Below are 15663 nucleotides of genomic sequence, written 5' to 3'. Positions count from 1 at the left end.
TAATATGGTATGGTTACTTGATTAAACTCTAATTCCTTCCATTCCTACCTACCTGTATCATTTTTAAAAAATTATGTACTTCAAAGGCAGAGATACAGAAAGAGACAGATCTTCTGTTCACTGGTTCACTCCCCAAATGGCCTCAATGGCTGAGGCTGGGCCAGGCTGAAGCCAGGAGCCAGGAACTTCATCTGGGTCTGCCACATGGGTGGCTGGAGCCCAGGGACATGAACCATCTTCTGCTGCTTTCCCGGGCACAGGGAGCTGGACTGGAAGTGCAGCAGCTGGGACCTGAACCGGTGCCCATATGAAGTGGCAATGCTGCAGGCAGAGGCTTAACCTACCACACTTGTATTCCTCCCTTTTGTACCATTAACCCTAGCACAGTACCTGAGATGTGTGGATTTCCCCCAAAATATAGATGGAATAAAAAGATTTCAGACTACTTTTGAAGAAAAAATGGTCAATAATAAAGTTAGTTTTCTTCATCAACAAGGCATGCATGTATGTATTGTGTTATACATACATATCACCAGGGTGACAGAATTGTGTTATCCCACCTCCCTGCAGTTTTAAAATGTTAGCTCAATTCTGGCTCCTTAAATACAGTTATGACCACAAAAGACAGAACGGTTTTAGGGACTTTGAACCAAGCTTCATTAGAAAGTATATTCTAATCAAGTGAAAGCGAACAGATCATATTTAACAGATAAAAATCTCATTAATATGACTGCCACTAAAAATGACACGCTTCTCCTTGCAGTGAAATTTTGTTGTAACTATATATTTTTAGCCTTGGAAATAGGAAAAAAAAAAAAGTTAACTGCATAGGCTGCCTGTCATGTGAATCTGTTTTATGAAAATGCAGTAAGTTAGAAACATGCACTGAACGCAGCATGAAGACAATAAAATCACCCTCCAATATAATAAGGCACCACACACACACTTTCACCTTCTCTGACACTACCTTCTGAGACTTTATACGTTACAGTGGTGTTTCTTTGGATGAAGCAGCTTCTAAATCTCTGACCCTCTTTTCTTACCTATTGCTTTACTGGAACTCTTCAAAAACATGCTGTTAGGGGTGGTGCTGTGGCGTAGCAGGTAAAGCCACTGCCTGTGGTACCAGCATCCCATATGGACACCAGTTCGAGTCATGACTGCTCCACTTCTGATCCAGCTCCCTGTTAAGGCCAGGAAAGCAGTAGAAGATGGCCCAAGTCCTTGGGCCCCTGCACCCATGTGGGAGACCCGAAAGAAGCTCCTGGCTCCTGGCTTCAGACTGGCGCAGCTCCAGCCATTGTGGCCAACTGAGGAGTGAACCAGCAGATGGAAGACCTCTCTCTCTCTCTGCCTCTCCTCTCTCTGTGTAACTCTTACTTACTTTCAAATAAATAAATAAATATTTAAAAAAAAAAGGATGAAAATGAATCTTGATGTGAATGGAATGGGAGACGGAGCAGGAGATGGGAAACGTGTGGGTGGGAAGGAAGTTATGGGGGGGGGGAAGCCATTGTAATCCATAAACTGTACTTTGAAAATTTATATTTATTAAATAAAAGTTAAAAAAAAGAAAAGAAAAAAATAAAGTTCCATTAGCTGGTGAAAAAAAATGTTGTCATGCTGTCAAGTAAAGTTTAAGGCTGTGAGTAAAGATCACTGTTTTCCTAGTCTCAATTAATGATGTCTGAGCTTGGTGGAGTTGGAATCAGGGTTGGAGAATTTGCAAAATACACTCAGGGGTTAGAACTCAAAGTTTTTCTTATGAGAAGCCAGCCAGCCATGGATTTACAAATAAGAAAATGTAAGTCATCAGATTACAGACTGATACCACAGTGCATGAATTAAAAAGGGAGTCACTATAGTTTAACAAAACCAGACACTGCCAGCTATCAAGTAGGTAGTGAGAGATTTAGTCTTAGTTCTTTCCATAGTCATAATAACTGAGGCCTGTAATCTATCTTTTGTTTTAAATAAAAGATAAATTAAGGTTTCTCAACCAGGTGCATTTTGACCTCCCAGTGGACATCTGGATATGTCTGAAGACATTTTTGGTTGTCCTAACTGCAGGGTGGGACTATTAATCACGTTTTTTATTCTCAGTATTTTATGATACTTTGACATTTTGGAGGCCTTACTAATCCTGGAGAGACTACCCCTCCCAGCACTGGCTAATTCCTAGAGACCACATTATCTCCAACTCCTCCAGTCCTCTCTCCCTTGAGCACACCCTTCATATACAAACCAACCAATCCAAGGTTCAGAACCCCAATTATTTCCTTTAGCTATGTCTCACATACTAAAGCAGTATTTCCTCTGCCCTAGATCACCACAGGGCCAGGCAGGAGGCAACTACGGACAAATTAAAAAGCCCTGAGGCCTTCTAAAATTATTCAAATTCTCCAACCCTAAACTTGCCTCATCCATCCATTCCTTGAAGAAACCACACTAAAGAGGCCAGCGCTGTGGCTCACTAGGTAATCCTCCGCCTGCGGTGCCAGCACCCTGGGTTCTAGCCCTGGTTGGGGAGCCAGATTCTGTTCCGACTGTTCCTCTTCCAGTCCAGCTCTCTGCTGTGGCCTGGGAGGGCAGTGGAGGATGGCCCAAGTCCTTGGGCCCTGCACCCCCATTGGAGACCAGGAGGAAGCGCCTGGCTCCTGGCTTCGGATCGGTGCAGCGCCAACCGTAGTGGCCACTTGGGGGGTGAACCAACAGAAAAGGAAGACCTTTCTCTCTCTCTCTCTAACTCTGCCTGTCAAAAAACAAAACAACAACAACAACAACAAAAACAAACAAACAAACAAAAAACAAAGAAAAGAAACCACACTAAAGGCTATGGGCCATGCCTGCTCCTTGTTCTTCAGCCTCCTGACAGACCAGGGTACCGGCCCATAAGCCTCTGATCCTCGAGCCCATGTGCCTTCTGTTCTTGGGAGCTGTAAGTAGTAAACTCTTCATCAAGGAAGCTGTCTCTGTCATTTTACTAAGCTGGATTAAAACATACCCCAAACAATGTTTAAAAGAGAGAGGAATGACACTGTCCTGTCAGTGAACAGAGGCCAGGGATACTGAGCAACATCCTTCAATGCACACGATAGCCCCCACAATAACAAATTATAGAGCCCCAAGTAGTGCCAAGGTTGAGAAACTCTGGACTAGATGAACTCTCATGTTCTTTCCAGTTCTAAAATCATTTAATTAAGTCTATTAGACTGAATGCCTGTAGAATACATTGCCACGCCATGTCAAAACCAGCACTGTGGTGCCGATGCTGTGGCACAGCTGGTTAAGTCACCATCTGCAGTGCTGGCATCCCATATGGGTGTCAGTTCTTGTCCCAGCCGCTCTACTTCTGATCTAGCTCTCTGCTGATACACTTGGGAATACAGTGGAAGATGGACCAAGTTCTTAGGCCCCAGCACCGTGGGAGACCCGGAGAAAGCTCCTGGCTCCTGGCTTCTGCCTGGCTCACCCCAGCTGTTGGGGCCATTTGGGGAGTGAACCAGCAGATGGAAGATCTCTCTGTCTTTCTCCCTCTCCCTCTGCCTTTCAAATAAATAAATAAAAATCTTTAAAAAAAAAAAAAACATGAAAAACAGCACTGTATATCCTAATTCCCCCAAACTTAGACATACTAGGAGCTTTTCCTTATAAAAGTAATTACGTAATTATCAAGGGATTTGATCTGTGGTACAGATACATCATCCAGTAACAAGAAGTATAAACTCAACTCCATTCTTAAATAACACTTAAAGTCAGTATCTCAGCATAAAAAACACATGGTAAAGCAGAGTCTAGCAAATAATCATTACCTTCAAGCTGTTTCCTCACTACCTCCCTCCCACAGATCACAAAACGCATTCAAGGGTTCTTTGTAATTTATAAAACAAACAACATTACAATGAACTAAAACAGAGATTCTTAACCCTTTTCAGATTATAACAAACATATGTATGCAGATGATAACCAATTCATGATGGTCTGGCTTAAGATTTTTCAACTTTAAGATGGTGCAAAAGTGTACCCACACAACCGTCTGTTTTTCACTTTCAGTACATTATTCAACAAATTACATGAAGTAGTCAACACTTTATTATAGAACATGCTTTGTGTTAGATGATTTTGCCCAATATAGGCCAGCGTAAGAGTCTGAGCATTTTTAATGTAGGTGTATTCAACACATTTTGATTTAACATTTTTTTTAACTTATGATGGGTCTATCTAAGCTTAAATTTTTTTTTATTATTTATTTATTTATTTATTTATTTTTGACAGGCAGAGTGGACAGTGAGAGAGAGAGACAGAGAGAAAGGTCTTCCTTTGCCGTTGGTTCACCCTCCAATGGCCGCCACGGCCGGCGCGCTGATCCGATGGCAGGAGCCAGGAGCCAGGTGCTTTTCCTGGTCTCCCATGGGGTGCAGGGCCCAAGCACCTGGGCCATCCTCCGCTGCACTCCCTGGCCACAGCAGAGAGCTGGCCTGGAAGAGGGGCAACCGGGACAGAATCCGGCGCCCCAACCGGGACTAGAACCCGGTGTGCCGGCGCCGCTAGGCGGAGGATTAGCCTAGTGAGCCGCGGCGCCGGCCTCTAAGCTTAAATTTTAAGTCAAGGAGGAACATCTGTATTTAGGTCTGCTCTACAGTCAATGGTAGTATTGCTTAGATTACTTAAATCTAACCTATCAATGACTAGATTCTTACTCAATTTGATCAGCCTCTTTTAGAAAGGCAACAGTCAGGGTTAAGGTCACAGAGAACCTTCTGAAGGTAATACATGCTGGTGTGGAAGCTCTCAAGAGACACAGAGGTTGGTATGTATCGAAGAGTGAATGATCTGCTGCCATTTCACTAAAAACATTGCTCTCTCTGCAGAGAAAAAGATTTCTTAGAAGAGAAAAAAAATCCCAGGAGATGTCTGAAAATAAGGCTATTACAGAAGGTAGTTTGCAATAGTCACCTCATAAATATATGGAGGCAGAAATTGGAGAACCATAGAGGAAGCAAAACTGAAGTTCACTTGGATGAAAAGGAGGAAGTGGTGGGAAGGTGCCTGGGAAGTGTCACGAAAAAGCTGTTTAAGGCAGCTACCTAGCGTCAAACGATCTGAACAGTTATTTCATTTGTCTTTACCAGTCAGTACCTACCTCAGGATCAAGATCATCCAGAACAGTTTCCAGTTGTTTCAGTTCCACTTCGGACAGATTCCCAAGGAGCTCATCTTCATCAAGGTCCTTGTACTTCTCCAAGTCCTTCCGGAACGGTAATGCCATGATTTGGCAGTGTAGGCAATCGCTTAACGCTTGCTATTCGGTAGAGTCAGAAGTGATTTCTACTTTTCTTAAAGCTGTGGAGAGAAGAAACAAAACATTTTAATTATTATGTCACCTCCAACTACTTAGAACTAATAATAGGTTAAATGAAATGTAATTTACATGTGCCATATATTCTTTGAATATCTATCACATATCACCCTTTTCTATGGATCATTTGGTACCTTTACAATTGGCCATTTATTGATGACAACAAATCAATTGGAGGACAAAAAATGAGAGAAGAAAATTCAAATCCATTAGAATAGCTACTTAGGGCAGGTATTTGGCCTAGCAGTTAAGCTGGTAGTTGGGATGCCCACATTCCATACCAGAGTGCAGGGTTCAAGTCCTGGCTCTACTCCCAATTCTAGCTTCTTGGAAATGTGCAGTCTGGGAGGCAGCGGGTGATAGCTCAAGTAGTTGGGTGCCTGCCACCCACAAGGGAGACCTGGACTGGATTCTGGCTCCCTGCTCCAGCCTAGCCCAGCACCAGCAGCTGTAGGCATTTGTAGAATGAACCAGCAGATGGGAGCTCTGTCTCTCTACCAATTATATGCATTTTTAAAAAGATGTATTTATTTATTTGAAAGTCAGAGTTACACAGAGAGAGAAGGAGGGGCAGAGAGAGAAAGAGGTCTTCCATCCGCTGGTTCACTCCCCAACTGGTCACAGCGGCCAGAGCTGTGCCCATCTCAAGCCAGGAGTCAGGAGCTTCTTCCAGGTCAGACTTAGGCCATCTTCTACTGCTTTCCCAGCCCATAGCAGAGAGCTGGATCAGAAGTGAAACAGCCGGGTCTTGAACTGGCACCTATATGGGATGCCGGCACTGCTACATCACAGGGGAGGCCCCATGCATTTTTAAAAATAGCTACTTGATAGAATTTCTGATGACTGAATTTTAGAAAGAAGAATTATAACATGTGCCAAAATATTTTTTTCTCATCAATGACTTTCAAATTACTATACCAGAATGTTTTGTTTCAGTATAGTATGTTTCAAGTACATTTGTTTTAATCAACTTTTTGAAGAACAATATGACCCAATCTTAATACAAGGGTACTTCAAAACATTCTTGGAAAAATAAAATTAAAAATTTTAATTATTTTGACATCTTCTCCCGTATTCTCAAAGAGTTATAGTATGGGTCATAATTCAATGGATACTCTATTAATATGGCACTCTAATGGGCAGTATGATAGGAAGGAGATATTAGGAGCAAAGGCAATACTATATGCAACCCAAGTGCTATATATTTGGAACAACATTATTTGGAGACTAAAGAACTTACTCCCAAAATTGCTTTTCCTTATTCCCAAGTGAAATCTATGAGACAAAGCATGTTTTTAAGTGTTGCTTGAAGAATAATAAAATGGGGCTGGTGTTATGGTGTAATGGGTTAAGATGCTTCCTGCAATACCAGCACCCATGATTGTCAGTTTGAGGCCTGGCTCTTTCACTTCTGATCCAGTTCCCTGCTAATGCACCTAGGAAAGCTGTGGAAGACAGGAGACCCAGATTAAACTACTGGCTTCTGGCTTTGGCCTGGCCCAGCCCCAGTCATTGTGGCCATCAAGGGAGTGCACCGGTAGATAGAAGATAGCTATCTCTCTGCCTCTCTCTTTGTAATTCTTTCAAATAATATATATATAATAATATATATAATATATATTATTATATATATAATTTATATATATAATATATAATTTATATATATTATATATTATTATAATAATATATATTATATATATAATATATAATATTCATTATATATATAATTTATTTGAAAGAGTTAGACAGTGAGAGAGAGACAGAGAGAAAGGCCTTCCTTCTCTTTCTTCTGTTGGTTCACTCCCCAAATGGCCACTATGCCAATCAGAAGCCAGGAGTCAGGTGCTTCTTCCCGGTCTTCCATGCAGGTGCAGGGGCCCAAGTACTTGGGCCATCCTTCACTTCCCTCCCGGGCCACAGCAGAGAGCTGGACTGGAAGAGGAGCAACCAGGACTAGAACCCGGCGCCCATATGGGATGCTGGCGCCACAGGTGGAGGACTAACCAAGTGAGCCACGGCGCCGGCCCCAAAAAATATATTTAAAAAAAAAAAAAGAATAAACATTCATGAGCACACTGCCCAGCTGAAGAGATAGAACAGTAATAGGACACTCATATTTACTCTCTAGTTTCATTTCCTTCCCCAAAGTAGCCATCATACTGAATTTTGAATTAATCATTCTCTTGCTTCCCTTTATAGTTTTGCCCTGTACAGACATATGCTTAACAGTTGCCTTTAAAAAATATTATTTGAAAGTGAGTTACACAGAGAGAGAAGGAGAGGCAGACACAGACAGAGAGGGAGAGGGAAAAGAAGAGAGAGAGAGTGGGAGAGGAGAGAGGGAGAGACAGAGAGAGGTCTTCCATCTGCTGGTTTACTCCCCAGTTGACCGCAACAGCTGGAGTTATGCTGATCCAAACCCAGGAGCCAGGAACTTCCTCCAGGTCTTCCCATGCAGGTACAGGAGCCCAAGGATTTGGGTCATCTTCTACTGCTTTCCCAGGCCATAGCAGAGAGCTGGATCAGAAGTGGAGCAGCCACGACTCGAACCAGCGCCAATACAAGATGCCGGCACTGCAGGAGGTGGCTTTACCCGTTATGCCACAGCCCCAGCTCTGCCTTTTTGTACTTATGTAAATGGACTCACATAGTAAAAAACCTTCACTGTTGCTGTTTTTCATTTATTGTTCTGAGTTGATGCTTATACTTCTTTCAAGTTCATTTCTATATAGTATTCTATCATGTAAATGGACACATAAGCTACCCATATCCTGCCCCTCTATTTCTCAGCTATAAACAATTTTGTTACCTATTTCCTGGTATACTTGTGCAAGAGTTTCTCCAAGGTGTCAAACCTAGGAATGGATTGCTGGGAAAAGGGCATTCCTACATTCAACTTTATTGGACAAGATTAAATTAGTTTCAAAGTGACTGCACCAACTTATTTTCCTAAAAGATATACCACATGATGATTGATGTTGCTTCTCATCCTTGGTAATTGTAGGGGTTATGAGTTTTTATTTTTGGCCATTCTGATGGATGAAAAATGGTATTTCACTGTGGTTTTAATATTTTTACTAAATTATGACAACACTGAACGTATTTTCATGCCTTCATTGGCTATTGAAGAATCTGTTGCCTTCCCCCCTTTAAAGATATTTTTGGGGAATAACTGTTTTTATTCTTAAAAAGATTTAACTATCTATTTGAAAGGCAGAGTATAGACAGAAAGGGAGAAAAAGACAGACAGCAAGAGGTATCTTCCATCCGCTGGTACATTATCTAAATGGCCTTCGTGGCCAGGGCTGGGCCAGGCCCAAGCCAGGAGCTTCATTCAGGTCTCCCAATTGGGCACAGGGGCCCAAGTACTTGGGCCATCTTCCAGTACCTTCCCAGGCACATTAGCAGAGAGCTGAGTCAGAAGTGGAGCAGCTAGTAATCGAACAGGTGTTAATATGGGATGCGGGTGTTGCAGGTAGACTTAACCCACTAGGCCACAATGCTGACCTGTTGCCCATTTTTATATTGAATGGTGTTTACCATTTTTTAAAGGATTTATTTATTTATTTGAAAGGCAGAGTTAGAGTGGCAGAGGCAGAAAGAGAGAGAGAGGTCTTTCATACACTGGTTCATTCTCCAAATGGCTATAACAGCTGGAGATGGGCCAGTCTGAAGCCAGGAGCTTCTTTTGGGTCTCCCACGTGGGTACAGGGGCCGAAGGACTTGGGCCATCTTCCACTGATTTTCCTAGGCCATAGTAGAGAGCTGGATCGGAAGTGGAGCAGCTGAGACTCAAACCAGCGCCTATTGGGATGCTGGCACTGCAGGCAGCGGCTTTCCCCACTACACCACAATGCCAGCCTGTTTCCCACTTTAAAAAAAAAAAAATTCCTTTAATATATTTTGGATACTAATCTTTTTCAGTTATGTGTAACAAATCCCTTTTCTTTCAGCTCTTACTAGTTCATTATGTACTGCCTGAGGGAGAATGTTTCTGATTTCATTTAGTTTTTTAAGGAATTCACTTTAGTTTGTTTTCTTCTTTTCAAAGCAATGGGGAAGATAGTTCCTTCAGATTCAGATTGTGGAATTTTGTCAAGAGGCAAGAACTTGGCCGGCGCCGCGGCTCACTAGGCTAATCCTCCGCCTGCGGCACTGGCACACCAGGTTCTAGTCCCCATGGGGCACCAGATTCTGTCCCAGTTGCCCCTCTTCCAGGCCAGCTCTCTGCTGTGGCCAGGGAGTGCGGCCCAAGTACTTGGGCCCTGCACCCCATGGGAGACTTGGAGGAAGCACCTGGCTGCTGGCTTCAGATCAGCGCGGTGTGCTGGTAGCAGCGTGCCGGCTGCAGCAGCCATTGGAGGGTGAACCAACGACAAAAGGAAGACCTTTCTCTCTGTCTCTCTCACTGTCCACTCTGCCTGTCACAAAAAAAAAAAAAAAAAAAAAAAAAGGCAAGAACTTGAACTGTCATAATATACCAAAGTTTCCCAGAAATTTTCTCCCTTCTAAAGCATAATTTTCAGGCCAAGGGGGATGCTGGCACCTGCTAAGTCACAGCGCTGGCCCCAATTCTTCATTCTTGAGTCACTTTTTAAAGCAGTGTTTCTCCAGCTTTAGAGTGTATCAGAATCTCCCATGGAGCTTGTTGAGACCCAGATACCCAGGCCCAAACTCCAGTTTCCTGACTACATGTCAGGGGAGAGCTGATAATTTGCAGTTCTTTTTATTCTTTAAAAGGTAGCATTTGGTATGTCACAGTCACAGGTGCGCACGCACACACACACGAACACACAGAGCGTTCTCATCTTCTGGGTCATCTCCAATGCCTGCAAGAAAATCAGGAGCTGGGATCTCAATCCAGGTCTCCCATGTGGGTGGCAGGGACCCAACCACTTGAGCCATCACCTGCTGCATCCCAGAGTACACATTAGCAGGAAACTAGATTTGGGATCTATTTTGGGACTCAAATGCAGGCATTTTGATATGGGATGTGAGTGTCTCATCCAGCATCTCTTTTTTTTTTTTTTCCATTTGACAGGTAGTTATAGACAGAGAGAGAGAGACAGAGAAAAAGGTTTTCCTTCCGTTGGTTCACCCCCAAATGGCCGCTACAGCCAGTGCTGTGCTGATCCAAAGCCAGGAGCCAGGTGCTTATCCTGGTCTCCCATGCGGGTGCAGGGCCCAAGCACTTGGGCCATCCTCCACTGCACTCCCGGGCCACAGCAGAGAGCTGAACTGGAAGAGGAACAACCGGGACTAGAACCGGCGCCCATATGAGATGCTGGCGCCTCAAGGCGGAGGATTAACCAAGTGAGCCATGGCGCCAGCCCCCTCATCCAGCATATTAATCACCAGGTCAAATGCCCACTTGGATAATTTTTTCATTTCTAAGAAACTCACAGGTGGTGTTTATCCTTTGAACTTTACTTTAGAGCAGCTCGCTTCAGTGGTTTTGATCACTAGGGCTCATGCTCTGTGACAGTCTGTTCTGTCCCAGCCACAGGCTGAAGAACTGTTCAAACATTCCCTGCCATCTATGGGCAGCGTTGCCCTGATATGCTTTCCCTTCCACTCTGCCACTGCTTGCTAGCTAGCGGAGGCTATACACCAGGAAATTCCTAGAACATTCTGGAACAAATATCTTCATTCCATTAACCAATTCCTTTTTCATTTATATCTAGAATCCTTATTTTTCACATCAGGCTTTCAGGAGCATGCTAATCTTCTGATGGATTCTCATCGATTTCATTTCTGATAAGTTTTAAACATTGGCTTTCTATAGCAATACTTTCTAAAAATTAAATAATCATATTCAAGACCTTTTGGATCACTTCAAATGAAGCAATGTTATGGAATTTCAGTTGCCAGGTTTACATTCATCACTGTACCAGAACCAGGCAGAACTGCTTTAATTGTTCCACACTATTACAAAGGTAGCCTAATTACCTACAATATGCCCAAAATGAAGGTCTCAGGGCAGTATTCAACCAAAGGTGTTTCTGAGAATCAAATGGAAAAATGGACAAGGCAGATGGTAGGAGGGGCATAATGGGCTCAAAGAGAACTTGCAGAAGCAAATCGGTGCTTCACTCCTATCCAATAGTAATTTAGTTTCTGCAAAACTCATCAGTTAACACTAGGAGGCACAATATTTTTCATTTAAAAGGGGTTATGAATTACATGGCTTTGAGAAACACTAACAAAATTCTACTTACTTTCCAGTTTCACATTTTTAGAGAATAAGGCCTTGACATATGTAAAACAACAACAACAACAACAAACCAGTGGCATTACATGATTCCGAGATATAGTCTACGTCTGAGTTACCAATTCCAATTTCATCACCATTTCTACAGGGTGGGCTAGAGGTTTTCAAACTCTTATCTGTTTGTTTTTTAATGCACACAACTGATCACATTGCTTAGTTCAAAACCTTAAATAGATTTATATTACACAAGATTAGGCGATATGGCCAGTGGGCCAGATGTGGCCTGCTGCCTGTGAATGTTTTATTGGAAAAGTCGTATTCATTCCTTTGTGTTGTCTATAGCTGGTTTTGTGCTATAATGGCAGAGTTTAAAAACTGCAACAGAGACCAGATGGCCTACAAAACCTAAAATATTTACTATCAGCTCTTTATAGGGAAAGTTTGCCAACCCCTGACCTTCAAGAGAAAGTCAAAATTCCTCAGTATGAGATACACAGTTCACAATCTGTTGTAGTTAGTCTTCCGGTATTTTCTCTCCAGCTGCCCCCCACAACATGGCCGATACTCTAACAGGCCACAAACTTCAGGTCTCTATGCCTTTGCTTACTATGCTCCCTCTCCAGAAAAAAAAATATGTATTCTTGCCCACATACCTCTGTCCTTAACTAAACCCTTACACACTCTTCAAGGCCCCCACTGAAATAACCTATCTTCTCTGAAATATTCCCCTTTTTTCTTCTCCATCCTCACCAAGTCATGTTCTCATTAAAACTTGGCTATCCATGCAGTTTTCCTCACGGTAAACTGGCAAGTTGACATTTTGGCATATGTACCAGGCTTTTATGACTAAAGTTAGTAGTTTTTAGGAGACTATATATCTATTGGTAGTCTGGAATTGGATCTCTGCTAAGACAAAGCTGTTGCCTGACCATGATGTGAAATCCTATCCCAGCTACCTCTTCAAAGCTCCCCTCAGTCTCACTCAAACCAACAGTTACACTGTATTAGAGTTAGCCATTCGCCAGGGCAGAGCTTTTCTCCAAGATCTTACTCCTCACTGACTTGCCATCACCAGATACAGCACCCAGTGGCTCAAAGTCAGACTTAATTGGAACTAACTGGATCAAGTATCAGTCTCCATTTTCTTTTTGGTAGTTCCTCCTTGCTAGTTCCCCAGGTACCTAGTACCATCTTGCTTCCTAACGCTATACCCCTTATTATAATAAATGGGGACTGAAGATCAGCCTTTGATACTTCTACTAATACATTCCAGCCTCTATACTATTCCTTTTTTTCCCTCAGTGTCAACCCATTTCAGCTTGGTTTGCAGCGTTCTCTGCTAATATTCCTCACTTAAAAAGGAAACAAAATATGTGATCACCAGTCATCGAATCTCTGAAGTTAAATATAAGTTCTGATGAATTTCCATTTTTTTTCCATAAAGAAATGAGGAGGCTAACTCAAAGCATATGTCTTTGTTAATACCATGTCTGGTATCATCTTTGCAAAGGGTTGAATCTAAAAAGTGAAATAAGCAAATAAATTGACATTAAGAAAAATCACACAACTGTTCTAACTTATTTTCTTCCCAGTATTTTTCAATGTTTACTGGTCAAACTTTTAGAAGAGATGGTCACAAATTTAATCATATATGCAGCTGATTCTAATATCTGGTTATGAGTTCCTTGCCCTTTGCTCTTCTGATGGTCCTAGTTCTTATTCTCACCAATAAGCATATCCTGCCATAACTCAACATCCTTGGCTCTCTCTGTCTGCAAGTCCTCTGGCAAAACCCCAACTCTGCTTAAAACTATCTCTTCCTATTCCTAACCAGGACCAGAGTGGTAGATTAAACTACAGAAAACCATTCAACCGTATTTAGAATTTATTATCACCAATGTCAAGAAGTGCTGCCTGGCAATTCTACTACATTTCCAATTCTAGACCAGTCCCTCTTCCACACTCTTAAATGACTTTACTTATTTTTTTCCCACCTCAACCCTTTAATACTGCTCATTTCTCACTCTGATTAACAAACTGACCTTCGTATTTACTGAGAACAGAGATGCAATAATAAAAAGACATCTAAGTTCCTAACATATCTACCAAACCACCCACACATGTACCCATACGCTCTACCTTCCCTTTCGCTTTTATGAATTAAACTGTCCAGGCTCTCATTTAAGGCCAATCCTGCCTCTTGTGACCAAATCCCAGCCCTGCTCACTTATACAAAGTCTTTACTGGACTGTGCCCATCAGCAAAGACAGAAATATACTTTCAAATTAAAAACAAACCTTGTTTTTATTTCACATTCCTCTCCAGAGAAAAACTCCTTGAAAGAATCGTATTTAGTAGCCCTAAATACTCACCCTTTTAATCTCTCAAGTCGTCTACAATTTGGCTTTTACCTCCACCATTCACTCCACTGAAACTGATCTTGCCAGCAATGTCCTGTGAAGTGCCAAGTCCAACTGTCAATGCTCAATCGTCATCTTACAAGATCTAACAAAAGCAGCACCTGCAAATAAAACACTTTCTTCACTTTGGGGACATCGTTTTTTGTTTGTTTGTTTTTCTTGCTCTGTCCTCATCTCTGGCTGCTCTATCTCATTCTTCTCTGCTAGTTTCTCCTCGTCTTTATGTGCTGGAGTGACCCCAGGACTTAAGCCCTTGGACAGATTCTCTTCCTGACTGATTTCATGTGACAATTCTCATCTCTAATCTGGACTTCTCTTCTGAAAATCAAACTTACAAACAGCAGTCTGACACAGTGGTTAAGATGCTGCTTAAGACAGACACGTGCATTCCACATGGAGTGCCTGGTTCAAATTTTGGCTCTGCTTCTAACTCCAGCTTCCTGCTAATGTGCATCTTGGGTGGCAGCAGATGATGGCTCAAGTACTTGGGTTCCTGACACCCATGTGGGAGTCCCAGGTGGATTTACTGACTTATGGCTTTGGCTTGGCCCAGACCTGGCTATTGAGGGCATTTGGGGAGAGAACCAGTGGATGGAACAGCTGTCCTCTCCCTTTCAAATATCAAACTTTAAAAAATAGGCCGGCGCCATGACTCACTAGGCTAATCCTCTGCCTTGCGGCGCCGGCACACCGGGTTCTAGTCCCGGTCGGGGTGCCGGATTCTGTCCCGGTTGCCCCTCTTCCAGGCCAGCTCTCTGCTATGGCCCGGGAGTGCAGTGGAGGATGGCCCAAGCCCTTGGGCCCTGCACCCGCATGGGAGACCAGGAGAAGCACCTGGCTCCTGGCTTCAGATCAGCGTGATGCGCCGGCCGCAGCGCGCCGGAAGCGGTGGCCATTGGAGGGTGAACCAATGGCAAAAAGAAGACCTTTCTCTCTGTCTGTCTCTCTCTCTCACTGTCCACTCTGCCTGTCAAAAATAAATAAATAAATATACCATGCATTGACATTAAAAAGAATGACAATTCCAAGTATTCGCAAGTGTACGGAGAAACTAGAACTCTCAAATTGTTGGTGAAGTGCAAACTGATGCAACTACTTTAGAAAATAATTTGGCAGCATCTATAAGAACAAAATGTACCATAATGACACTGCCTATTTTATTCCTAGCTGTATATCCAGGAGAAATGAGTGTTTTTTAAAAAAATGTACACAAATCTTTATAGGAGCTTTATTTATAATATCCCCAAATGACCCAAACGTCTTATCAACAGAAGTTTACACAAACGAATTGTGATGCAGCCATAAGGAGATAGTACATAGTGATAAAAAAACAACTACTAATACATACAAAAACATGAACAAATCTCAGGCACTAAGAGGAATAGAAATATTACAGATTTTCACTTATATACAGTTCAAGAGCAGCCAAAAACTAATCCATGGGAATGGGTATCAGAATACCTACTGGGGGAGGGATAATTATACATGGAACATTCCAGGGTGACAGAAATGTGCTGTATTGCTGGATGGCTGTCACACAAGGATTTACTGTACAAATATTTATGATTTCCTTTAAGTTATATCTCAAAAATGCTTAAATATATACTTGCTTTACACAAATAATTACATGTATTTTGTGCTAAAAATTACACAAATTATACAAAATTGGAAAA

General features: G+C 42.4%; 1 protein-coding gene across 2 annotated transcripts in view; it reads right to left on the bottom strand.

The window, feature by feature from the left end:
- TMOD3 (tropomodulin 3) overlaps positions 1–15663 on the bottom strand; it is a 75881-nt gene that overhangs the window by 41195 nt on the left and 19023 nt on the right. Inside the window, exons 2-3 of one of the 2 annotated variants that reach the window (XM_008268998.4) lie at positions 13943–14091; positions 5144–5343 (exon numbers count right to left, since the gene is read on the bottom strand). In XM_008268998.4, coding sequence (XP_008267220.1) covers positions 5144–5269 — 126 coding nt within the window. In that variant the 5' untranslated portion in view covers positions 5270–5343; positions 13943–14091. The remainder of the gene's footprint in view (positions 1–5143; positions 5344–13942; positions 14092–15663) is intronic. The other variant, XM_002717761.5, reaches the window with a different exon arrangement.

The sequence above is a fragment of the Oryctolagus cuniculus genome, chromosome 12 (assembly GCF_964237555.1).
Source record: "Oryctolagus cuniculus chromosome 12, mOryCun1.1, whole genome shotgun sequence".
In the NCBI taxonomy this organism is placed as follows: Eukaryota; Metazoa; Chordata; class Mammalia; order Lagomorpha; family Leporidae; genus Oryctolagus; species Oryctolagus cuniculus.
This window is presented reverse-complemented; position numbering and strand designations above follow the sequence as displayed.